Source organism: Ascaphus truei, chromosome 5, assembly GCF_040206685.1.
Source record: "Ascaphus truei isolate aAscTru1 chromosome 5, aAscTru1.hap1, whole genome shotgun sequence".
Classification (NCBI taxonomy): domain Eukaryota; kingdom Metazoa; phylum Chordata; class Amphibia; order Anura; family Ascaphidae; genus Ascaphus; species Ascaphus truei.
The window spans coordinates 225,866,774-225,894,109 of record NC_134487.1 but is presented as its reverse complement, the minus strand read 5'-3'; the positions used below and the strand labels follow the sequence as shown (position 1 = coordinate 225,894,109).

The window sequence follows — 27,336 nt, the reverse complement described above, 5'->3', positions numbered from 1 at the left end:
AGTGTGTCGCCAGTGTACGGTGCACGAGCACTTCTGCCCCTACCCAGTCCCATCGCTTGCAGTCCAGATCATCAGACTCTGGTCACCCGCGTCACGATTATTTGTTGGTGGAAGATATAGGGCGAATCCAACATCCGAGCCTTCACGGTGGAGGAGAGAATGAGGAGGTGGGGGAGAGAATGATTATGAGGGGGAGCGATGGGCAGAGATGAGGAGGGTTGATGAGAGAGAATCAGGGAGAGGATGGGGGAGGGAGAAAAAGAATTGTAATCAGTATTAATATTAATGGGGCCCTGAAAAATTTTATGCCCGGGGGGGCCTGTGCATGTCTAGCTTCGGCACTGCCTGTCGTGTTCCCCTTTTTTTATTCTCCCCTCGTTAAAAAAAATTAAACAAAGAAACAATATATAAACACACAAGTTTTAAAAGGTATGGTGCAGTGGTTATGTTGTTAATGTTTGGCTTGTTTTTCCCCTGGTTATATATTAAAAAAAACCACTTAATGCACTCTCCGTATAGTAAGATGTGCAGCGGTAAAATCTTATTATTAATTGTACCTTATTACTACGCAGCATTGATGACAGCACTTTACAGAGAAATGTAGTAAACTAATTATTACTGTGCGTGTGAAGAGCGTCACAAAACATGTTTAAGAATGATAAAACCCAGAGGCTCATAAATAGAACGAACACAAGGTAAGCACTTTTTTTTTATTATTTGAATATTTGGGTAAATAGTTCACATTAATACAGGCTACATAAGGTAGAACCACTATACGACAGGAAATTTACTCAACTTTTTTGTAGGTTTGTAAACAATTATACATGTTTTACCATCTTAAAAGATTGAAATAATGTAAGCTTTGCTGATGCATACAAGTATGTTTCAGTAGTGTTTAGCCACAAAGCACTGCAACAGGTCATCTGATTTTAAACTAAAAAAAAAGGCTAAACAGGAAAAAATTGATTGATACATAGTACAAGTAAATAAATGTTGTTCTTATACAATGGTAAAAATCAAGTTTCAATTGTAACAGCCTACTTTGAAAATTGTGTAATTAGGCACAACAAAAAAGAAAATAAACCAAATTTCCTGGGGGGGCTCTCAAATATCTCAAATCCTGTGCGGTGGAATTGTTTCTTCCAATTCAGTTAACATACTTCAGATGCACATTTCCAATATGGGGTGCCCAAGTTCCTGGCCAAATCTAGTGGGAATACAAAAATACATACATTAAAACATTTTGCAGTCAGAACACAAACAAAATTGAATATTTGTACTAAATAAAAATCACAGAATGAGCAAGATGTGCAGACTTTGTTATGGTGTATTACACTTACATTCCTGGAACCTATCCTCTCCAAAGTGCTAATGGGGTAGATTACAATGGAAAAAAAAGGTATCACAAAGAATTTGTGTTTTGTTGTACCAAACTGGCAGAAACTAAATTATCAGTTTGAAAGTGTACAGTATTACATTCTAGAGTCATTTTGAACAAAATCTAAAACACAAATTAAGGTACCAGATATTATATTTTGTCTATCTTTAAAGGTGCCAAATTTGTGGAGGCTACTAATGATTAAAATGTTGAAGCATTAAGTGTAGCGCACACATTAATAGATTATTGTTTAGTACAGTAGTTAATGGTCTTGAAAGGTTACATACTGTACAGGTAAAGAATGTACAGTATTTATTGGTGCAGTCCTTTGCCACAGGAAGTCCACCGAGGTATACTGCACAGCTTAAATTATCCAGTTTGGCCAAGTGAACCATTTCAGTCTTAGGTCTGTTGCCAATCAGCTTCCCAAATAAAAACAGCCTACAAACTGAGTGCATTCATTCCAGTAATTTTATTCTGCCTCTAAACTACTCATTGTTTGAGACTATATGACTTGGGAGGAGTGTAGAAAGTTTTGATTCACATATACATCCAGTTTTGGCATACATTGGTGTCTCTTCATGAAACTGAATTTGTAGTTGGCAGTGATATACACAGACAAGTAGCGATAATCTGGAGTTATCACCATATTCAAAGATATTTTTTCAGTACAGAAACATCACATCAAAACTCAATGTATTCATATATAACACTATTTGTAACATTCAGGGTTTGGCAAGTCACTCAAAGGTGCAGCTCCCCTGTTTGAACTGGTCACTGTAATACATTTCAAAGGCGGAAACCAACGTGATAAAACTACAATTTTTTTTAAATAAAGCTTTTTAAAGCATTAACCAGGAAATATTTCACAAGTTATAAATTCAAGTTAATGGTAGGTTATATTTAACTCTGTGAGCCCTCACTATTAACATGCTATATTTAAAAATGTTTTTACATTTTTTCATATAGATGTAGCCAATCTTACTGTACCTGCTAGTTCACTCGTGAATGTGAAACAGCACATTGACCCGATCAAGTTTTTACATGCAACTCACTCACAATAATGCCCGATTTTCCCACTGGTGCATTGTGTATGTCCTGGAGTAATAACGTTGGCTACATCAGTAGAGGAGAGTTTGCCTATGTATATAATGGTTAAAGGCAAACTACCAATATTGCTAATCTGAATTAGGTAAGAAAAATTTGCGAGATTTCAGCTGTCAATTCCTATTTCAAAATAATGTACAGTAATACCATATGAACTTATTTTTGCCAGAGCTGCTCATTTACATACCAAATTTGCATACTGCACATAATTGATAAACCAAAATGAAATCGGTTGACATGCGAGTAGTGTTTAAATGGTGAAGCGGTGTGATGTGCTTCCCAGTGATAGTTTAAAAAGTATTCTACCACAGTTAATGAAGAGGCTCCCTTAAGTCAGCAAGTAAAAATATAAGGTTATGGATGGAGACAAAGAACAGGATGGAACAAAAAGGAAAACATAATCTTTTATTCTATAATGTATATATTACTGCTTGTGGTATACATTGCTAGTAAATTAGTTAATTAACGTTGCTTATTGAGTCACTTGCACCTTAGAACAAAAAGAAAAACCCAATACCAATCAAAATAAAATCTCTGAAGTATGCTTATTTCACCTTTTGAGCGTCAGTGCATTCTGCTGAATTGGGCACAACCTTTATCATTGGACTCCAAGCAGCATCTGGTGCATGCAGCCCATTGAAGATTGGGCCTCCTGGACCATCAGCCAACTGAGGATGAGATGGTATCATTGCGCCACCATACATAGAAATTGGTAGACCCTAGAAAAATACAAATGCAAGCTTAGGACCAAATCAATATCACAGATAAATACAATACTCATGCTATATACTCTTTCAATGAGAATGGCAAGGGGCAAAGTGTAGAGTAGAAAGTTCTAACATCTATATTAATAATTTGCATGATTACACTTAACCGACTGTCGGTTAAATTGAAGGTTAATAAATATTTTGAGGACACCTACCACTGTGATAATATATAAAAGATGCACTCCATCTAATGTCTATCATGGTTAATGGTGAAGAAATGCAGTGTGTGACGATCGAGGGGACCAGACCAGTAATAAAGGGGTTACACCCGGCAGGCAGCCCCTAAATCGTGTTGGGACTGAAGGGGTTAATGTGTAAACTATGTGTAGTAAATTGCAATCCCCTTCATCTGTATTTGTCCCAGATTGCAGCTGAATTTCCCAGCTGCAATGCAGTTTAAACGGTGTCCCCTAAATCATCATGGGAGGGAAAGGGTTAACTGTATTGGGTGTATAATCCTGTGTTCCCTGTCCTAAAACGAGATTCCTTCACTGGAAAATTAATCTTGGGTTCGCAATAAACTAGCAGCCTAATTTTTGGAGGTAAGCCAGTACACATATCGGAAAGGCTGCACATATATGTATAACATATTTTTCCCAATAGAAGGTATAGTTTAGAACCTGTAATACTTTTTGCTATATGTTATAATGCAAGGCCGAATTGACCATATGAGGCTTTTGATGGGGTAAGTGTATGCAAGGGGGGATAATTAGTGGCTTTGTGGAAGCCTGAGATAGTAAAGATGTGATAACCATTTGACTTGTCAGAAGTCACACCTTTAGACAAAGCCCTACTGGTCTAAATGTCACCCACCCAGACCCAGGGTCTCGTGTTATTCTGGGCCCTTTTTACTAAGCAGTGCTACCAAGCTGCTCAGTGAGCATGCTCAGAGTTACCTGGGCTGGCCTTATCACCATTTCCCACATTATCTGGCAAGTTTTGATAGGAGGAAGACATTCTCCCACCAATGGAATTGAGCGAAGGTTAGGTATAGGGACCCCTGTCTATAAAGATGCGTGTAACCCTCATTCCTGTGTTGTTCAATCCTGGAAGATCTAATTCTGAGAAACGAACTGCTACCAGTGTGACCTGGTATTTCGTTCCTGTGAGTGCTGTTCATGATGTCCTGAATTCAAGGTTGAACTGCTATCCCTGCGTCGGGATATTTCGCCCTATACCATCTTGTAAGTGTTTTTATCCCATGCTATTCGTTTTACTGTGTGTGTTATTCTGAAAAGAAATAAACTTACAGGTTTATTTTATCACTGTCTTGCGCCAATCAGTTCCCAGTGACTTTGTGTTGATAAGTTCTGTTCCACCGTGACAGTGCACCACCAATGATGAAAAAGAGTGGTTGAACTCCAGCAAAATGAACTTTGTTTGGTTATGTACACACACACACACACACACACACACACTTTGCTTCGAAGCGCTTTATCATTGATAAGGCGCCTCGGCGTGAAATGCATAGGTGGTTCTTTTATGTACATGATACAAAACAGGGAAGATGACCAAATAAAGATCCTTTTATTGGTGTTCATCATTGGTGGTGCACTGCATTTCTCCATTTTCCCCACTGTTCCTTCTTCCAGCGGACTTGCACACCGAAGGCTCCCTTTCTTACCTGCAGAACTATCAGCAATACTTCCAACAAAAAGCATGGGAGTGTTTTGCCATCTCTGAGAATTGTTTTTTTGACTATTTGCAACATAAGGCTGTGTTAACAATATGTTTGGAAGAAGAAATCTGACACTTATTCCTGCGTGCTGTACTTTTTTTTGTATCATGAAAGACCCAGGTAGGCGCTCATCGTTTGCACAGGTTACATTCATTATTTCAAAATGGTCATTGAATAAAGGAATCCTCATTATTTCACTTCAACATATGAAGAATCAGTACATGTCATTTATCCTCTGTAGAGCACCATATTCCTTTCCAGGAATAGTTACAGTTACATAGTAGATGAGGTTGAAAAAAGATGTACATCCATCAAGTTCAACCTATGTTGAACGTACGTCCAAGTACTAATGGTACAAACCAGTCTTGACCATTTGCCAATTTAAGTTTGCAGAGTCCAGGCAGTTGGGTAAAAGCTGACTCTGGAGCCTTCCTTTTTTTTCCAGGCAAAGTGGACGTCACTTCTTTTAAATATTCAGGCCACGTGCCAGCTAAAATATATAAACTAGCCAGAAACACTGCAGCCAAACAATATGCAGGGAACTTTACATTTATGTATACATAAATGGTTTTCTTCCCCCACATCCTCAACCCCAAATTATGGCAAATCCTTCCAGTTAATTAATTGTTGATCAGTTATGTACTTCTGAAACTAGCAGGAGTCCTGTTGCTCCATGTTTCTTCACCAGTTACTTTCGTTAAACTTTTTTCAAATGTATAATTTAATATGAGAGTTCTTGGTGCATCCGAAGCATAAGAGATTGCACATTTTCTGTTAGTAGCAGGCACTGCTGACCAATATTTTAATGTTTACTTTAACAACTTAATTATACTGTAATGGTACTATACACATGATCCCAATTTAATCCTTATTCCAATTTCATAAAACTCAGTGCTACCCCACCCACTTCAAGCCCCTGCTGCTGGCATTTACACAAATGTATTTGAAATGAAAACCACTTTAAGCAGTCAGTCAAATTAGGTTAATGTGCAATAGGATCATTTGTGGAGGAGGGGGCAGAACCTTACTTTGGAAAAATCCACAAAATTGCTTGGTATCGGTTGGTGAAATATATTGGAAGGAGCCAATATTCCAGAATCATCCCGTTCCATTTGCTGGTGTTGTGAAAATGCAACGGTATCCGGTATCTGGTGATGCATGGCATGATTACCCGTGACTGGTTGGGACCAACCTGAAAATCCTTCTGAAAAACAAAGCAATTAAGATCAGCAGCCCAGAATGGAAATATTTAATATTAGAACATTTAGACCGCAAAAATCAAAACCATTAATGAGCCTAACTGAAGCAAAACATTTCAGAAACATTAGAGTTGGCTGTGGGAAGTAATGGTCACTGCAGTGATGCTGCAACCAGGCAATTAGAATGGAACCAAAATGAACAGCTAGAAATATTTTCAAATAGTCAACCCCTGGTAATTGCTGTTTTTTTTATTTCAAATCTGATACCCATATGTGTTTTAAATAATTTTCACACATGATGAGCACAAATTTGGAAGGGGCTCTTAACGTGAAGCGAGTCTTTTTGGTTATCTCAGTATTTTGACATGAACATGCCTTCTTTGCACAGGCAAAGTGGGCTCCAACAACCAACGCGTCCTTTAATGGGGAACAGTTGGGGTAAGTATGGAGGAAACAAGTTGATGGGCATTATTTCGCAGTTTCCTAGATTTTTTTTTTCTTAACTCATACTTAAAAAAAATTAAAATAAAAAAAGCAAACTGCATTAAAAATAAATAAAATAAAAACACAGACCGGGCGTTTCTATAAAAAGCCTGTATGGTGACATTTGAAAAAGTCAAATTATTTAAAATTCTGTAAACTTAAGTTGAACATGCAATCAAGAAGGAAATTGCATATGCAAAATATTTGTTATCCTGCTGAAAGTCATAACCCTCAGTCGAATGTCTTAAATATATTCAAAAACCCAAATAGAAAAGTTCTCCTGCAGTTTTATTATAATTTAAAACTCTAAAATTAAACTACAAAGAGAAAATGATAACCTTTATAAATAGCATTCAGTTTAGTATGGTCTCATACAAAAAACAATTACAACCATGACTTGCTGTACGTACTTTGGTTACCAAGAAAATATATTTAGGATTAAATTCATAAATTATTTTCTAAAAATAATGGTCAATATGCTATCTAATCTAATCCTATTATATTGAAAGCACATTCTACATAAAATTAATTATGTTTTTCTAGCTGTCATTTTGGTTTCTTGCAGCAGCTTGTTTCTCATCACTTGTCTGGAGTGCAGGCAATTTGTAAATCTTTTGTACACTTACCTGATCCATTGTTGACTCCAAAAGACCATATACCAGCATGTCCAACAGGAGCTGCAAAGTTGTTTCCCAAAGCAGCAGGTGTAACACAACCACCTTGCCGAATCCGTGCTAGTCTTTCTGTTCCAATAGGAGGTGGTATTTTGCGATCATGTGTCATGCTGCCTGACTGTGGCTGACCCATTGAAGAAGGTGCTGAAACAGCCGACATGGGTGAAGATGAACCAGAAGAAACAGATGGATCTGGAGATTCACCTAACATGAGGAAAATTAGCAATGCAAGGTTTACCTTACACATTCCTATTTAGAAATATAAATAGGAATCTGAGATGAGAAAATGTTTACTATGCACACAAGGAAAAGAGAGCATAAACCAGGGTAAAGATTATAGAGCATAAACCAAGGTAAAGACTATAGTTAATTTTAGCTCTGCAGAAAGAATCTATACCTCCTATATTATATAATGAAGATTTACCACTTAACAAGATTACAAATTCAACATTAAGTAAATGTTCTAATGTAGCTAAATAGAAAGGTGGAAACATGTGGAACAATTACATGTTAGATTTTTTTTTTTTTATAGTGAAACTAATCTTAAAGTAGCATTCCTCTTCCTGAGATACATACTGGTGAAGTTACTAGGTTTTAATCTCATCCCAGGGTAAACAAAATGGCTGTAAAATCTTGGGTTAATGGAAAGCCTCAAGACTATTTTGTTGCTGCTTCTTATTGGACATCCATTTCAATCCCCTTTAATAATTAGGAAGTAATACCAGTAACAGGACAAGGGCAAAATACAAAAAAAAAAAAAAAAAGGGTTAAAATCTCTCGTTGCCCATTAGTACTGCAAATATAAGTATAATGGTCACATTAAAAAAATCATTACCATGCAAATATAATACTAAGGAAATATGGTTTGCAGTGCGATATTTACAACTTTATTCAGTAACTCAATTATTCAAACTCCTTGTCTACTTAAATATGAGATTGGAGATTAGCTACACACGCATTTTAGATTTTTCATCCACTAGTACTCAACATTTTCAGCAATGAAAATTGGATCAAGCATATTAAAGTTTAGTACATACATGATTTTGAAGAATTTGTCCAAGGATGGGGTGAAAAATGCTGTCTACTAAAGCTTGGAGTACCAACTGATGCAGGCAGAAAGACTTGATTTGCATGGATGTTTGTGGAATAATTGGTCAGCGGAGTTGCAGAGGAAGTTGAACAATTGGTTGAACCATCCAAAGGGGATACTACTAGAAAGAAATATTTGTGTTAATGGAGGGCTATTTTTTCATATTTGTTAGTAAACTTTTTTTTTAAATTCAAGTATACAAATCTTTAGCGTACCAAGAATTTCTAAATTATATATGAGCAACACTGATCGCAACCGTAACTTTTTACAAGATTCAATGTATAAAGCTACAGAACTTTTCTATGAAATGTTTTTATTCCAGGCCAGTATGCTCACAATAATGTAGCAGGCTTGGAAAAAGTGCATGTAAACTACTTTTACAGATTAGCTATTCCCTTTGAAAATATTGCCTCAAAATGATAAGAATTGCACTTCTACACTAGTTGTGCTATACAAAATAAAATGGCAATTAATTTGATATAATCCTATTTTCCACTGAGTCAAAAGGCAGTGATCTATGTTCTGTGAAACCATTTATGGCACTGGAAGAATGAAGTGTGATTTACTGTTAATCTACGTTTTCTGAATCTTCTGGAATAGCACAAATAGGTACATGTCCTGTATTATTCAAACCAAACTTTAAACAGTAGCAACAAGGAAAGCAATGTTTTTGCCGTTTTGGAAAGGCAGAAGTCACTGAATGTGTGAAAGACACATTCTCCTAACTCTTGAAGATATACAAATCTCAAACATTTTTAGAATTTGAGCAAAATTGCTTTCATAGGAAAATCCAATTCGCTTGTATTTAAATGAATTTGCTGGTAATATAAAAAATAAGTTTATACTTCCATATGGAATGTTTTATTCTAATCTTATTTTCTTGATATTTCCCGTTTGTGCTTTTAAAACGAATGATGCTGCCATCATTAGCGAAGCAAAAAAAATAAAAAATAAAGGATTAGCCATTTACCTGTATATACAAGTTTACTAATAGCCCTAAAACAAAATAACGCCAAAGCATTTGGCGACTATGGATACAAGTTGAAGATTTTTTTATTTTTTTACATTTAATGCCTACTTTGTTTAAAAATGGCGTAAAATGATCTACATTTAGCCCAATAAAACATACAACTGCCATTAGTTCACACTGGTCCTAGAATGGGATGCCCCATTAATACAAAGATTGCACCAGGTGTGCGTAAGTGGACGTATTATTTTTTTTTTTCAAAGCTATTTGTATTTACCATTATAGATCATAGAATAAACTATGCAGGAGAAAGAAAAATATTAGATACTTAAGATTTGCCAAATTTAAACCTGATTAACTGGGAAAAACAAATATTTATATCCGTACATAATAATGAAAGTTTCCAGTGACTTACCTACTGGACAAGAAGAAACTCTTTGAGATGGTGGCCTGAAGCCAGGAGCTTTAGAGCCATCTGAAGAATGGAGATTCTCTAATTGTCCAAACATTGAATTACCAAGAAAAGCAGATTGGGAATTGAAAGATGGATCAGTTGTTCGTGAGGACCCTAGGCATCCTCCCCAGTTCTGACTGCATGTTACCTGACTATCAAAGAGACTAGAAAAGTGATTGAAAAGTGCTGGTCCAAATGATGGAGGCAAATGTTTGTTGGCTGGATTGAGGTGCATTTGAGAACTGGTCATAACATTCATTACGGATGATAGCGGCACTGCAGCTGGTTGGCTTCGTTGTTTATGTAAATCCTGAGACATATTTGTAATGGGATTTGTAACAAAAACAGACTGGTGATCTTGTTGGATGGCAGTGGTTGGGATCACTGAATAGAAAGAACCTTTAGCCTGCATCCTGTGCGATACGTGAGGGACAGGAGCAGATAGCTGTGACGTGTTGCAGTTATCTTGAGACTCTGCACCCCCCTGTATACCTTGTCTAACAGAGGCCATAGCCAATGGAGAAAATTCTAAGTTAGGCATGAAAGAAACAGACATCGGTTTGCTCATTCCTGAAATGCTAGTTGCCAACATTTCTTCCTTTGTATTATTTTGAGGTGAAGGGCTTGGGTAGGATTGATTTGTTATTATTCTGTTACTACATGAATTATGGAATCGACTCATCCCAGATGTGACAGAATACATTCCAGAAGAGTGGTCTACTGTGGATGTCTTTAAGTTGTGTGTTGAGAAATTTTCATTTTTAGCTAGAGGAAAGTGCTGTGATTGTGCTGCATTTAAAGGTGAAAGTGCAATGGGAATTGTCCCACTATTTACTGTTGTAGAGGAAACTGAAGGCATAGTAGTACACATACTGATCACAGGAGAGGTCACAGATGCCACAGCGCTTGTTTTAGGACTGCAGCTAAATAGCTGTTTTCTGACAGATGAAGGACTATTTGTCATGCAATGCGGATGAGGGGCTGTCGCTAAAGGAGAGGTTGGACTGCCTACAGAGGTTGCAGGACTTTCTGGATGCATCATGTTTACGATCTGGTTAGTTGAACGGCCACTGCCGTTATGTTTTGGAGAACTGTTTGCACTACCAGGACTAACTGGTCTCACAGGGAATGGTCCCCAAGTACTTGGAGTGGGATTAAAGGTTCCTCCAAATTGTGCCATAGGTAAGCGAGGGTGTCGAATCTGTTGCATTGTTTGAGCAGCCAACAGGGCAAAATGAGGATGAGCATAGGATAAAGGAATAGATACGGGGAAAGGAGATCGTACATTTGCCTGGATATTTTTGTTAGGTCTGTTGGTTGTCTGAAAAGCTGTCAAAGTTGTAGACTGTGAATTTGTTACCGTGGATGTTCCAAGTGAAAATGCAGCCTTATTTGAAGACCCCATACTTGCAGATGATGAATTTGCATTTATTTTGGCGTTGATGGGGTGACGGATGTGATTTCTAGGAATCAAATCTTCAAGTTCCTTGGCAGGATCTTGAATTAGGGCGTTGATGAGCTGCACCGCATATCTTGTGGACTCTGTGCCTCCTCTGAAAAAACAAACAAAAAAAATATGTTACACTTGTAATTTGTTTGAAAAACAAACAAAAAAAAAAAAAAACAAGGACTTGTTTAAAACTTAAAATGCTAATTGAAATGTGTGGTGGGTAGAAACAAATCCTACATAGGAAGCAATGTTTAAGGGGTACAAAATTATACAGTTAATCATATTTTTAAAATGTATAACTGCTTCAGAGAGATGACTAAAAATGTAAGGCTACGCTTATAGTGCCGGCGACGTCAGGCTGCGGTCGCTGGAAAAAGCAAATTTAGATGACTTCCAGCGATCACGACCAAGCCGTCTCACTTACAATAAGCGCACGAGATGGCAGCAATGCATTTGTTTTGACGCGACATCGCGTCACTGTCACAATAAGCGCAGCCTTACATTCCTGCAATGCCTAGAATAAAAATGTCAGATTAAAGGAGCAGTTTTCCCTAGGGCTTGTTTCTTTTCCTCTTATAAAAAGGTAGGAAGCAGGGGGTCTCCGGAGCTGAAATTAATGTGATGAGCTCCGGAAACCCCATGTTTCCCACCTAGAGGAATAAAATAAAATGATAGAATGCCGCTGTAAGAACAGTAACTGAAGAGCATTTAAATAAAATGTAATGTTAGCAAAAGGTTAGGTATCAATAACGGAATGTGTTTCATTTAAAATGTTAGTACTTAACAATGGTATGAAATAGAATTACAATTGCCTGATAATTGTAGATCTGCTACAATACAGGAGGGTTAAGCCAAGGGAGAAAATAAAATGGTACAAATTTATTTATTTTTAAAAAAATAATTTCCAAGGGTTGTATTGTATTATACATCCTCAAACGGCTCTAATGCAGGCAAAGGTGGGAAACGGCTCATCATACAGTTCAGCACTGTTTCAGAAAGGGGTGAATTTAAGCTCTTGTTTTGCCAAGGGCAGATTTTGGATCATTGCTGATACAAGGTACATCACCGTAGGGCAGGGGTGGGGAACATCCGGGGCGCGGGCCGTGTAAGGCCCGCGAAATCATTTGGTCCAGCCCCCGGGAAGCAAGCCTGCAAGAATGGTTTAAAAAAAAAAAAATTTCTTTTTAAAAACTCCCCCTTTCCTGATTGGCTGCCCGTGCTGTCACTCTGCCAAGATTTTTTTTTTTTGGCCCGCCTCTTCCTACAGCACTGCCCCCCTCCTTCCTCTCCTCCAGTAATGCCGGGCTCCTTAGGCTCCGCCCCTCCCTTTAGGTTCCGCGGGCCTGCCAGTCTCTAGCTGCAATGGCTACCTATGCTGCTCCAGCAGCCCATCCACGGGCCCCAGGTAACCCACATACCTCCTTATACCCCCTCCCAGGCACCTTACCCACCCCAAGGGGGGAGAGACCTTATTTTTGTGTGTGTGTGTCTGTCTCTGTCACTGTGTGTGTCTGGCACTGTCACTGTGTGTGTCTGGCACTGTCACCGTGTGTGTGTGGCACTGTCACCGTGTGTGTGTGGCACTGTCACCGTGTGTGTGTGGCACTGTCACCGTGTGTGTGTGGCACTGTCACCGTGTGTGTGTGGCACTGTCATCGTGTGTGTGTGGCACTGTCACCGTGTGTGTGTGGCACGGTCACCGTGTGTGTCTGGCACGGTCACCGTGTGTGTCTGGCACGGTCACCGTGTGTATCTGGCACGGTCACCGTGTGTGTCTGGCACGGTCACCGTGTGTGTCTGGCACGGTCACCGTGTGTGTCTGGCACGGTCACCGTGTGTGTCTGGCACGGTCACCGTGTGTGTCTGGCACGGTCACCGTGTGTGTCTGGCACGGTCACTGTGTGTGTCTGGCACGGTCACTGTGTGTGTCTGGCACTGTCACTGTGTGTGTGTCTGGCACTGTCACTGTGTGTGTGTCTGGCACTGTCACTGTGTGTGTGTCTGGCACTGTCACTGTGTGACTGGCACTGTGTGTGTGACTGGCACTGTATGTGTGACTGGCACTGTGTGTGTGACTGGCAATGTATGTGTGTCTCACTAGCACTGTGTGTGTGTCTCACTGGCACTGTGTGTGTGTCTCACTGGCACTGTGTGTGTGTGTCTCACTGTGTGTGTGTGTGTGTGTGTCTCACTGTCTCTGTGTGTGTGTGTGTCTCACTGTGTGTGTGTGTGTGTGTGTGTGTGTGTGAGTGTGTGTGTGTGAGTGTGTGTGCCTCACTGTCCCACTGTGTGTGTGTGTCTCACTGTCTCTGTGTGTGTGTGTGTGTGTCTCACTGTCTCTGTGTGTGTGTGTGTGTCTCACTGTCTCTGTGTGTGTGTGCCTCACTGTCTCTGTGTGTGTGTGTGTGTGTGTGTCTCACTGTCTCTGTGTGTGTGTGTGTCTCACTGTCTCTGTGTGTGTGTGTGTGTGTCTCACTGTCTCTCTCTGTGTGTCTGTGTGTGTCACTGTCTCTGTGTCTCACTGTCTCTGTGTGTGTGTGTGTCTCACTGTCTCTGTGTGTGTGTGTGTGTGTGTGTGTGTGTGTGTGTGTGTGTCTCACTGTCTCTGTGTGTGTGTGTGTGTGTCGCACTGTCTCTGTGTGTGTGTGTGTGTCTCACTGTCTCTGTGTGTGTGTGTGTGTGTGTGTGTCGCACTGTCTCTGTGTGTGTGTGTGTGTGTCTCACTGTCTGTGTCACGGTCACTGTGTTTGTGTGTCACTGTCTGTGTGTGGCAGCAGCCGCCTGAGGTGATTAAGGACCTGAGTATCACCAGGGTGGCGCGGGTAAGCAGTGCTCCGGGGGGGAGAGGGTATAAGAGGAGTGGGGGGAGGGGGTATAAGAGGCTTGGGGGATAGAAGAATGAGTCTGCGGTGGGAGAGACACCTCACTACCGCCTCTCCTCCTCCTCCCCACACCGGGCAGCAGTTGTGGAGGGTACCTGCTCCAATCCCCCCCTGCTCCGCCCCGCCCCGTGCACTTACACGGCCCTCCTCCCCACACTGGGTAGCAGTTGCGGATGAGGGCACCTGCTCCAATCTCCCCCCCCACCCGCGCACTTACACGGTCCTCCTTCTCCCCACACCGAGCAGCAGTTGGAGGGCACCTGCTCCGATCCCCCCCGATCAGATTTCCCTCCCCCTGTGTGTGTCTGAGAGAGAGTGAGTGTGTTTGTGTGTCTGAGAGAGAGTGTGTGTCAGAGAGAGAGAGTGTGTGTCAGAGAGAGAGAGTGTGTGTCAGAGAGAGAGAGTGTGTGTCAGAGAGAGAGAGTGTGTGTCAGAGAGAGAGAGAGAGAGAGAGAGTGTGTCAGAGAGAGAGAGAGAGAGAGTGTGTCAGAGAGAGAGAGAGAGAGAGTGTGTCAGAGAGAGAGAGAGAGAGTGTGTCAGAGAGAGAGAGAGAGAGTGTGTCAGAGAGAGAGAGAGAGTTTGTCAGAGAGAGAGAGAGAGTGTGTCAGAGAGTGAGAGAGTGTGTCAGAGAGTGAGAGAGTGTGTCAGAGAGTGAGAGTGTGTGTCTGAGAGTGTGTGTGTCTGAGAGTGTGTGTGTCTGAGAGTGTGTGTGTCTGAGAGTGTGTGTGTCTGAGAGTGTGTGTGTCTGAGACAGAGAGAGTGTGAGTGTGTGTCAGAGAGAGAGAGTGTGTGTGTGTGTGTGTGTCTGAGAGACAGAGAGTGTGTGTGTCAGAGAGTGTATGTGTGTGTCTGAGAGTGTGTGTCAGAGAGTGAGAGTGTGTGTCAGAGAAAGAGAGTGTGTCAGAGAGAGTGTGTGTGTGTCTGAGAGAGAGTGTGTGTGTATGAGAGAGAGTGTGTCTGAGAGAGAGAGAGTGTGTGTCTGAGAGAGAGAGAGTGTGTGTCTGACAGTCTGATTTCCCTACCCCCTGCCCGATGTGTGTGTGTGTGTGTGTGTATTTGCGTGTGCACAGACACCAACCCACAGTCAGTCATAGTCATCCACCACCCAAGAGTCAGGCAGTCACCCAAAGAGACGCAGTTCCAGCCATCCCATTAGTGGCGAGTTCATTAAATGTTTGACCAAATATAGCAGGCTAATTTTTAAGTTGATAATTTTGGATGGCCCTCGAATGATTTTATAAATATCAAAATGGCCCTTGGCAGAAAAAAGGTTCCCCCACCCCTGCCGTAGGGGATGCTGGAAAGCCCAAAGTTAAGATAGCTGTTTTAAGGATCCCTGATGAAAGGGATGCCACTTCAAAGAGCAGATTTCATTTTCACACAAAACCTATGGTAGGGACCTAAATTACTTTTCTAGAAGCAAGGTTTTTAAAAGAAAGATCACTAAAGATCAGCAATACACCACAGAACAATGAGAAGCGTCCATCTTAAGCAAATGGTACATGTGCCCATAAGGCTGCGTCCATGTGTGGCACGAACAGAAGGCCGTACCTCTGAGAGGCAGGCCATAGAGCGCGCAACGAAGCGCTACCGATTCCCGGGCAGACAAAATAATTTGATTTTGTCGTGCAACGGCCGGGTCACGTGAGCGGTTCAGCCAATGAGGGCAAAACTCATGTGACGTCACAGGCATGCCTCCCTGTCACGTCTTCCCCATCCCATCGGCCATGAATCCCCTCTAAGGCAGACGCGCGTGATGCTGCGCGCGACGCCACTCGCTCACCTAATATATCCGCAGCCTAAGTTTTAATAAAAAGTGAACATTTGATTCACACCTTTAAAATATTAATATATCTAGCAATAAGGTAGACTATACAATGTATCCCCGCTTCAGCATAAATGAAATATCAGTGGTGCTCCACTAGGTGATAAAGTATCAAAACAAAAAACAAGAACGTAGTATGGGCACTCTACTAATAGAGTAAAGATGAATCAATTAAAATAATATTGTCAACCAAGATATAAAAAAATGGGTATTAAAAAACACCGAGATGGAGCGGTGATCCCAATTTGAGTGTTATGCATACACTCTGGATCAACTTCTAATCATATATGGTGACTTGAGTATACAGTACCGACACACTTAATTCTCGCTCGGCTAGTCCCGCGAATTCGGGTATACCCGGGTGTATTCAGGTTTCTGATCGTTTTCTGCTGGAGTGCATTGCGTTATTTTCCCGGCAGGGATTTAAGCATTTTATTCCGGCTGGCTGAAATACTGCAATGCCGTGTAAATACACATGGGGGCGCTTGCGAGCTGTTCTCTTTGAAGCCGTCCCCCATAATGAATTGTAATGCAGTATATATACTGTACATATATATATATACTGTATAACAACAACCCCTATAAGCCCTAACATACAGTACTGTACACATACAGTACTGTATATGCACATACATAAATGATACTACTGTATGGGCGGCGGGGGCGAGATGTGTTTGCAGCAGAGAGAGATCCGCTGCTCTCTCTCTGCGCAAACATCCGCACATTAAAAATTATTTTAAATACATTTTTATTGATAGTGTAGATGTGCAGGGGGTCTCCGGAGCTGAACCGCGTTGGTTTCAGGTCTGGGGACCCCCTGCTCCCCGAGATACAGCCCCCTTTATGAGGTGCCGGTATCCCTCTGCTTGGTTTAAAGGGCCCGACCACGTGATCGCGGCCTGTAAACCAAGCAGAGCAGAGGGATACCAGCACCCCCTAAAGGGGCCTGTATCTCGGGGAGCAGGGGGTCCCCAGACCTGAAACCAGTGCGGTTCTGCTCTGGAGACCCTCTGCACATGTACAGTATCAATAAAACACATACAGTATACAGTATAAATAAACACTCGTTCTTTACCTTAGCGGCTATGCGCTATGGTAAAGAAGCAGCATTTCTGTATTTTAATAATATTGTACAGTGAGCAGGGGGTTCCCTGAGCCAGAAATTAATGCTCAGGGACCCCCCCTGCTCCTGCTCAATATTATTAAAAATACAGAAATGCTGCTTCATTACCATAGTGGATAGCCGCTAAGGTAATGAAGGGGTTAACCCACCGTGCCCGCTTTATTGTGTGTAGTGGGGATGGGTGAGGGGGGTATTTGGCCCTTGGTGTGAGTTTAGGACTTGCGGGGGGGTTGCGGGTGCACTTAACCCCTTCACGACCGTAGCAGTTAATACCGCTACGGTCATGAAGGGGTTAAGCCCTCCCGCTACCCCCCCGCAAGCCCTAAACAAGCACCGTTGGGGCTAATACCCCATTCACCCACCCCCGCTACCCACAATAAAAAAAATACACACACACAGCAGCCGCCAAAAAATAAATAAATAAATCTAAATAAATAAATGACAATAAATACATTTGAAATACATTTTTATTGATAGTGTACATGTGCAGGGGGTCTCCGGAGCTGAACCGCGTTGGTTTCAGGTCTGGGGACCCCCTGCTCCCCGAGATACAGCCCCCTTTAGGGGGTGCCGGTATCCCTCTGCTTGGTTTAAAGGGCCCGACCACGTTATCGCGGCCGGTAAACCAAGCAGAGCAGAGGGATACAGGCACCCCCTAAAGGGGCCTGTATCTCGGGGAGCAGGGGGTCCCCAGACCTGAAACCAGTGCGGTTCTGCTCTGGAGACCCTCTGCACATCTACACTATCAATAAAAATGTATTTTAAATGTATTTATTTATATTCATTTATTTATTTAGATTTATTTATTAATTGTGCTGCAGCTGCAAGTCCTAAACTCACACCAAGGGCCAAACACCCCCCTCACCCCCAATAAAAAAAAATTCACGCACAGCAGCCCCATAATTAATAAATAAATCTAAATAAATAAATAAATACATGAAGAGAAATAAATATACAGTATACTGTATATATATATATATATACAGTATATATATAATAACAATCCCTATACATATACAGTATATACATAATAACAATCCCTATACATATACAGTATATACTGTGTGTATATATATATATATATACACTGTATACACATTATATATATATATATATATATATATATATATATATATATATATATATATATAGATATATACAGTATACATACACACATGATGAACCAATATACAAATACATGTAGAATGGTTATCAAAATCATACTGTCCTACAGATAATGCTACTCTATACAGACAATAATAATAATCCATTTAATAATCCTAACTGATTTTACAATATAAAACATAACATTCCAATCCACACAGTACATTGCATTTACATTGTATAAATGATGCATAAAATCTATGCACCATATACATTCTGCAAATGAATGTTAACAATATAATTGCAAGCTACTCTACCAGTAAATACAAACACTTCCAAACAAGTCAACTATTTTAACCAATCAAGTAAACAAAAATCAATATATACTGTAAGTACCAACCAGAAAACACAATTTAAAACCAAAGCTAACCCTTACAATACCAAGGATTGGGATACCCGAGGATACCCACAGGTGGTCTCCAGAGGCCCCACGCAAAACCACGGAATCAAACCCTGAATGTAAAAAAAATAAACCTGGCCTATACATTCAATACATACACCCTCCCCCCCAACACCTACAGTACAATAATGTGCAAAATAACTATTATCCAGATATGGATAATAGATTAATTGCCCATTATTAAAAACATTAACTAGCATATACAAATAAATAAAGTACTACTGACCTCATCAATACGAAGTGTCCGTTGCCAGCAAAATCCTTGTCTTGTCCACAACATACATAGCAAATACAAAGCCAATACATTGCAATTACATTCAGATATCAATTAACCCCTTAAACACCTTATCAGATAATAACCGCAAAGGTGATTAAGGGGTTAAGCCACACAGGCCCGATACCCACCCTTCACCCATGAATTTGTACTGTGGCTTCATCATGCAACTATATATATATATATATATATATATATATATATATATATATATATATATATATATATATATATATATATACTATATATATACAGAGAGACAGAGAGAAAGAGAGAGATATATACAGTATATATACAGTATATATATATATATATATATATATATATATATATATATACACACACACACGTTATATACACACCCATGATAAACCAATATACAGTACAAATAAATGTAGAAGGGTTATCAAAAGCACTGTCCTACAACCAAACACTTCTCCATACATACACACTAAATTAAAATCAATTTCCTTTAATATTCATAACTGATCTCTCAATCTAAATCATCACTAAACCTCTGAAAAGCCATTAAACAACTTACATTCCAATATAAATGATGCCTAAATATCTATGCACCATATACATTCTGCAAGTAAACAAAACTCAATTAGCAATCATTATTTACATCCCTAAACAATTCACACTAGATCCCGAACAATAAAACCATTAACAAATTCACGCCTAGAGCAGAACAATTAAGCCTTTGAAAAAATATAAGTACCGACAAAAATACAACCTTTACAAACCAAGCCTATCCCTGACCTTCCTCAAACACACAATACAATACCAAGGAATACATCTATCTAATTTTAAAATACTTTAAACTCACAATAAAGCATACTGTAGCAGCATACACAAAATAATTTAAAACACATCTAATCCAGCTTTTAAAACAACATCATTTCTTACCCTGTACTGTACTGTATGTATATGTGTCTCTAGACATATATACATACATACATACAATGGCAAGAAATGATATACCACAAAAAAAAAAATACACGTTTGTTAAAAAACCTTTTGAAAAAATTAACAAGTTAAATAAAATACATTTCTTTACTGTAGTTCACTTACCATTACTTGCCCCCACCGACTCCCGTTGCGCAGCTTACTCACGAACCAATCCACGATCAGGAACCCATAAAATAATAAACCAGAAAATAATAAACATTAAACTAAAAATCCAAACCAATCCACGGGTCTTCTATCTGTAATCCATCTTCATCTGTTTTCTTCTTTCTTCTATCTCCTTCCAGCGGGGCGGGGCGGGGTCTTCTCCCTGTCTGCGGCCACGCCCTGGTCTTCTTTCTTTCCCGGAGGTCCTTCCTCCGCGGCGTCTGGCTTCAAAATGAGACGACATAGGTTTTTAAAGGCCTATGACGTCACATTTTGCGTCATGGTTCCCACGGTCCTGATTGGACCGTGAAAACCATGTGTTTTGGCCGACAAAAAAAAATGATGACGTCACTTAAAGGGAATGAAAGCACAGCCAATCAGAATGGCTTTGCTTCAATTGCCTTTAAGATGACGTCATGAATAGGCACATGGCCGCCCTCACATGGTATGGTAGCGAATCAGAGTAGGGATGGAGTTCCCACGGGGAGGGGGCTTTAGGCCTTTACATCTCTCTGCCTTCAGTGTAATCTGTTTAACAGAAACATTAGGGGGGAGGGGGCTTTAAACAGATTACACTGAAGGCAGGGAGATACAGGGAATGTACTGTATTGTTCATCATGTATTTTGTTTATTGCAATGCTGTGTATAAAGTATAAGGGTTTTTTACAATTAGATAGATGTAATCCTTGGTATTGTAAGTGTTAGCTTTGGTTTTAAATTGTGTTTTCTGGTTGGTACTTACAGTATATATTGATTTTTGTTTACTTGATTGGTTAAAATAGTTGACTTGTTTGGAAGTGTTTGTATTTACTGGTAGAGTAGCTTGCAATTATATTGTTAACATTCATTTGCAGAATGTATATGGTGCATAGATTTTATGCATCATTTATACAATGTAAATGCAATGTACTGTGTGGATTGGAATGTTGTTTTATATTGTAAAATCAGTTAGGATTATTAAATGGATTATTATTATTGTCTGCATAGAGAAGCGTTATCTGTAGGACAGTATGATTTTGATAACCATTCTACATGTATTTGTACACTGGCGACACACTTTATTCGAGCTCGGCTAGTCCCACGAATTCGGGTATACCCGGGTGTATTGAGGTTTGTGACTGTTTTCTGCCCGAGTGCATTGAGGTATTTTCCAAGCAGGGATTGAAGCATTTTATTCCCGCTGGCTGCAATACTGCACAGTATATATATATATACTGCATTACAATTCATGAATTTATGCCATCTGGTAGACACGCGAAGCAGTGCAGCCTATTAAATCCTAATCATTATCATTTAACAGATCAGCCGCCCGTCAGCCAGGCATGAACCCAGGCTGGGAAGGCAAACGCAACGGGGCTTGTCAGAGGTGAGGAGCGGCGCATTCCAGGTATCTGCCAGGTACATACTGGGTATTTGCTCGAATAAAGTGTGTCGGTGCAGTATATTGGTTCATCATGTGTGTATATATACTGTATACTGTATATATCTATATATATCTATATATATGTGTGTATACAGTGTATATATATATATACACAGTATATACTGTATATGTATAGGGATTGTTATTATATATATATATATATATATATATACTGTATATATATCCAGTATATATATATATATATACAGTATACTGTATATTTATTTCTCTTCATGTATTTATTTATTTATTGTGGGGCTGCTGTGCGTGAATTTTTTTTATTGGGGGTGAGGGGGTGTTTGGCCCTTGGTGTGAGTTTAGGACTTGCAGCAGCAGCACAATTAATAAATAAATCTAAATAAATAAATGAATATAAATAAATAATTTAAAATACATTTTTATTGATAGTGTAGATGTGCAGAGGGTCTCCAGAGCAGAACCGCACTGGTTTCAGGTCTGGGGACCCCCTGCTCCCCGAGATACAGGCCCCTTTAGGGGGTGCCGGTATCCCTCTGCTCTGCTTGGTTTATCGGCCGCGATCACGTGGTCGGGCCCTTTAAACCAAGCAGAGGGATACCGGCACCCCCTAAAGGGGGCTGTATCTCGGGGAGCAGGGGGTCCCCAGACCTGAAACCAACGCGGTTCAGCTCCGGAGACCCCCTGCACATGTACACTATCAATAAAAATGTATTTCAAATGTATTTATTGGCATTTATTTATATTTATTTATTTTTTGGCGGCTGCTGTGTGTGTGTATTTTTTTTATTGTGGGTAGCGGGGGTGGGTGAATGGGGTATTAGCCCCAACGGTGCTTGTTTAGGGCTTGCGGGGGGGTAGCGGGAGGGCTTAACCCCTTCATGACCGTAGCGGTATTAACTGCTACGGTCGTGAAGGGGTTAAGTGCACCCGCAACCCCCCCGCAAGTCCTAAACTCACACCAAGGGCCAAATACCCCCCTCACCCATCCCCACTACACACAATAAAGCGGGCACGGTGGGTTAACCCCTTCATTGCCTTAGCGGCTATCCGCTATGGTAATGAAGCAGCATTTCTGTATTTTTAATAATATTGAGCAGGAGCAGGGGGGGTCCCTGAGCATTAATTTCTGACTCAGGGAACCCCCTGCTCACTGTACAATATTATTAAAATACAGAAATGCTGCTTCTTTACCATAGCGCATAGCCGCTAAGGTAAAGAACGAGTGTTTATTTATACTGTATACTGTATGTGTTTTATTGATACTGTACCTGTGCAGAGGGTCTCCAGAGCAGAACCGCACTGGTTTCAGGTCTGGGGACCCCCTGCTCCCCGAGATACAGGCCCCTTTAGGGGGTGCCGGTATCCCCTCTGCTATGCTTGGTTTACAGGCCGCGATCACGTGGTCGGGCCCTTTAAACCAAGCAGAGTGATACCGGCACCCCCTAAAGGGGGCTGTATCTCGGGGGAGCAGGGGGTCCCCAGACCTGAAACCAACGCGGTTCAGCTCCGGAGACCCCCTGCACATCTACACTATCAATAAAAATGTATTTAAAATAATTTTTAATGTGCGGATGTTTGCGCAGAGAGAACAGCGGATCTCTCTCTGCTGCAAACACATCTCGCCCCCGCCGCCCATACAGTAGTATCATTTATGTATGTATGTGTACAGTACTGTATGTTAGGGCTTATAGGGGTTGTTGTTATACAGTATATATATATATATATATATATATATATATATACTGTGTATATACAGTACTGTATATATATATACTGCATTACAATTCATGAATTTATGCCATCTGGTGGACACGCGAAGCATTGCAGCCTATTAAATCCTGATCATTATCATTTAACAGATCAGGCCCCCGTCAGCCAGACATGAACCGTGGCTGGGAAGGCAAACGCAACGCGGCTTGTCAGAGGTGAGGAGTGGCGCATTCCAGGTATCTGCCAGGTACAAACTGGGCATTTGCTCGAATAAAGTGTGTCGCAGCAGTATCTGTCACTCCAACTTATTCCAGAATTAGTCTGGATCACACAATGTTGATCTGGTGTCCCGAGATAGGTGAACACGATAATAAAATGTTCAGGTATGTAAAGAAACCTAAACCTATAGCTAAATACTAGAGCTGATGTACACTGAAAATCGGTGATAATCACTGTATACTGTGGTGTTCCCAGGTCTCAATATACTCTACTCTTGGGTAATTAAAACCCATACAGCAACAGACACTGGGACAGTTCACCAATGGTGTATCACTGAACCCTGTATATAGTTGTATCTGAAAGATAGAAGTATAAATAAATATAATCCCCCAACCGGCTCTGGAAATGAGTTTGGTAATGGGGTAAAATAATAAATAAAGCACTGATAGCTCTAAACCAAGTTTACGGAGGTGGGAGGGGGGTGAAAAAGAGACATGGGGGTGTGAGACATTGGGGAGAGGAGGAGACACTGGGGGAAGGTGAGAGACACTGAGGAGGGAGGGAGAGAGAGAGAGAGACACTGAGGAGGGAGAGTGAGAGAGAGACACTGAGGAGGGAGAGTGAGAGAGACACTGAGGAGGAAGAGTGAGAGAGACACTGAGGAGGGAGAGTGAGAGAGAGACACTGAGGAGGGAGAGTGAGAGAGAGACACTGTGGAGGGAGAGTGAGAGAGACACTGAGGAGGGAGAGTGAGAGAGACACTGAGGAGGGAGAGTGAGAGAGACAGGAGAGTAAGAGATACACTGAGGTGAGGTAGAGACACACTGGCCGGAGAGAGACACTTGGGGAAGGGAGCAGTGGGAGTCTTTTAAAAATGTATTGTGGTGGCAGGGATCTTTTAAAAATGATCTTGAACCAAGAAAATGTTTCGCCTGTTGCGCATTTTTTTTTTTTTCATATGCTACGCTAAAAATATTTAAGGGGTTCCATTCTGTTTTACAAAACATAAAAGGGTTCCACGACAAAATTTTATTGGGAAACACTGGTTTATAATGCTTGACAAGATCCATGTGGCTACTATGTTAATACATAGCCAGTATTGCTGATGTCAGCACAGTAGTATAGTCAACATCTGACCAAAAGAACCCAGAAGAGTTCTAAGTATGAACTCCTACAAAGGTACTTAAAGTTGTGGTCAAATAAGTATATCTTGGAATAATTGAGAGATATATATAAATATACATATATAAATATACACATATACATATATATATATATATACATACAGATAGATAGACATGGAGGTGGGGGGGGGAGACGGAGGTGGGAGGGGGGTGAAAGAGAGACATGGGGGTGTGAGACATTGGGGAGAGGAGGAGAAACTGGGGGAAGGTGAGAGACGCTGAGGAGGGAGAGAGAGAGAGAGAGAGGACTGAGGAGGGAGAGTGAGAGAGAGAGACACACTAAGGAGGGAGAGAGAGGGAGACACTGAGGAGGGAGAGTGAGAGAGAGACACTGAGGAGGGAGAGTGAGAGAGAGACACTGAGGAGGGAGAGTGAGAGAGAGACACTGAGGAGGGAGTGAGAGAGAGAGACACTGAGGAGGGAGAGTGAGAGAGAGACACTGAGGAGGGAGAGTGAGAGAGAGAGACACTGAGGAGGGAGAGTGAGAGAGAGACACTGAGGAGGGAGACAAAAACCCTCCACAGGAAAGCAAATATGCAAATATAGCTGTATGCTCATCTGCATGTCTTAGGCAGGTCTTGCATTCCCAGTAAAATCAACCCCACACTGATGAGACCCATCAAGGTCGAAACAGCTGTCTGTGGGTGGTTTTCTGGGTATGCACCTTAACCCTGGCAGTGCTCAAAGCTGTGACCATGCAGCAAGCTTAAGCCTATAGGGAACCATGTTAAAAATGGTTATTGAGGCAAAAAGTGACACTGTGTGCTCATTTGCATGTCATTTCCCAGAGTCCCTTGCTGCAGTGGAAGTGCTGTATGCTGGGTGATAATGGGGAAAGGCGGGGTTGCAGACCTGCCTAAGACATACAGATGAGCATACAGCTATATTTGCTTTCCTGTGGAGGGTTTTTGTCACTTTTTTTACTCACCATAACTTAACTCAGTATTATGGTTTAGCCTATCCCATAGCCTCTCTTGCATTCCCAGTAAAATCAACCCCACACTGATGAGGACCCATCAAGGTCGAAACAGCTGTCTGTGGTTGGTTTTCTGGGTATGCACCTTAACCCTGGCTGTGCTCAAAGCTGTGACCATGCAGCAAGCTTAAGCCTATAGGGAACCATGTTAAAAATGGTTATTGAGGCAAAAAGTGACACTGTGTGCTCATTTGCATGTCATTTCCCAGAATCCCTTGCTGCAGTGGAAGTGCTGTATGTTGGGTGATAATGGGGAAAGGCGGGGTTGCAGACCTGCCTAAGACATACAGATGAGCATACAGCTATATTTGCTTTCCTGTGGAGGGTTTTTGTCACTTTTTTTACTCACCATAACTTAACTCAGTATTATGGTTTAGCCTATCCCATAGCCTCTCTTGCATTCCCAGTAAAATCAACACCACACTGATGAGACCCATCAAGGTCGCACTGGAAGTGCTGTATGCTGGGTGATAATGGGGAAAGGCGGGGTTGCAGACCTGCCTAAGACATGCAGATGAGCATACAGCTATATTTGCATATATATATATATATATATATATATATATATATATATATATATATAAGCAAAAAATGTAGCGCCAAAGTATTAATGGTGATATATTTAATAGTGACTAAAGTGTTAAATAAAGTGTTAAATAAAGTAAACTGAGCTGTGTAATAGATGCAGGTGTAACTATTTCTAAAAAATACATAAATTATCAACAAAAATACATGACAATACACTACAGAATATATAAAAAATGTGAAAAGTGCAAAAAAGTGTAAAAAGAAAAGGAAAAGAGTCCAACCAGTCCTTTTTAGATCAGTCCATGAAAATTGTAGATAATTGATGCTGGTGTGGGGGTCTCCGGCTGCTCTCAATTTGGATGAACCACATCCAAGATACCTAGAAAAAAGAAAGAAGAGAGAGCGCACGCCCTATAACGTAATACTGTTGATTTAATATTAAAAGGGGAAGGGGAGGGAGGGGGGGGGGGAAGAAATACACTCACAGGAGTAAAATTCAATTAAAACATTATGTGAATAGTGCACCACCATCCGGTCTCTGCACTGCAAACGTCCACAGATCTTGGCTCCCTCAGGGCTGCGTGGAGATGGTAATGTTCACAGGAGGCCAGTGGTGTAGTTCGCTGAAAAGAATTCAGTCCTTATGGTTCCGTAGATCACCTCTTCCACTTGGATGGCCACAGAGTGAATCTCGCGCTTCCGTGCTGCCGCGTGCGCAACGTCGTAATGACGTAATTGCGCAATAGGAATCCCTGACGCATTTCGTCACCAGAGGGCGACTTTCTCAAAGGGCTGATACTGGGTGGACAAAGTTCCTCGTATTTATAGCCAGTTGGTTGCTTGGCAACCCGTGATTTGAATTGAGTTGAATGTTTTAACCTGTTACATGCTAACCGAGACGGGAAGTCCCATAGAGAGATACATTTTAAATGATAATAACTGGCACAAAAAATAAACAATAAAGATAGGAAAAAAGGAGCATATAAGGGAAAAATATTAATTAACATAAAACCATAAAAGGGCCATAGAGATACATAAGGAAAACACTAAAAACAATGGAAATAAGACCATCAATAGGCATACCTAATAACACCTATGTTATCAGTCATATAACAATTAATAAATCATAAATATTAAAATTAGAATACAATTGAAATATAAAATATATGTAAAAAAAATTTGTATATATTGTTTGCCATATGATTAGTTATTCTTTTTTATTATGGGTTTATTTGAGGTTATATGCAGTGTCCTATATGTTTATATTCATTTTATATACACTTTTT

The 27,336-nt window shown here is 40.7% G+C and overlaps 1 protein-coding gene across 6 annotated transcripts in view; it reads right to left on the bottom strand.

Moving 5' to 3' along the window:
* Positions 1–691: 691 nt before the first annotated feature.
* The window catches only part of ANKHD1 (ankyrin repeat and KH domain containing 1), a 302,432-nt gene continuing 275,787 nt past the window's right edge, over positions 692–27,336 (bottom strand). For 2 of the 6 annotated variants that reach the window (XM_075601697.1, XM_075601702.1), the window contains 6 exons: positions 9,759–11,350; positions 8,324–8,497; positions 7,239–7,490; positions 5,959–6,134; positions 3,040–3,204; positions 692–1,207 (listed from right to left, as the gene is read on the bottom strand). In XM_075601697.1, coding sequence (XP_075457812.1) covers positions 1,148–1,207; positions 3,040–3,204; positions 5,959–6,134; positions 7,239–7,490; positions 8,324–8,497; positions 9,759–11,350 — 2,419 coding nt within the window. In that variant the 3' untranslated portion in view covers positions 692–1,147. The remainder of the gene's footprint in view (positions 1,208–3,039; positions 3,205–5,958; positions 6,135–7,238; positions 7,491–8,323; positions 8,498–9,758; positions 11,351–27,336) is intronic. The other 4 variants (XM_075601701.1, XM_075601699.1, XM_075601700.1 and 1 more) reach the window with 4 other exon arrangements.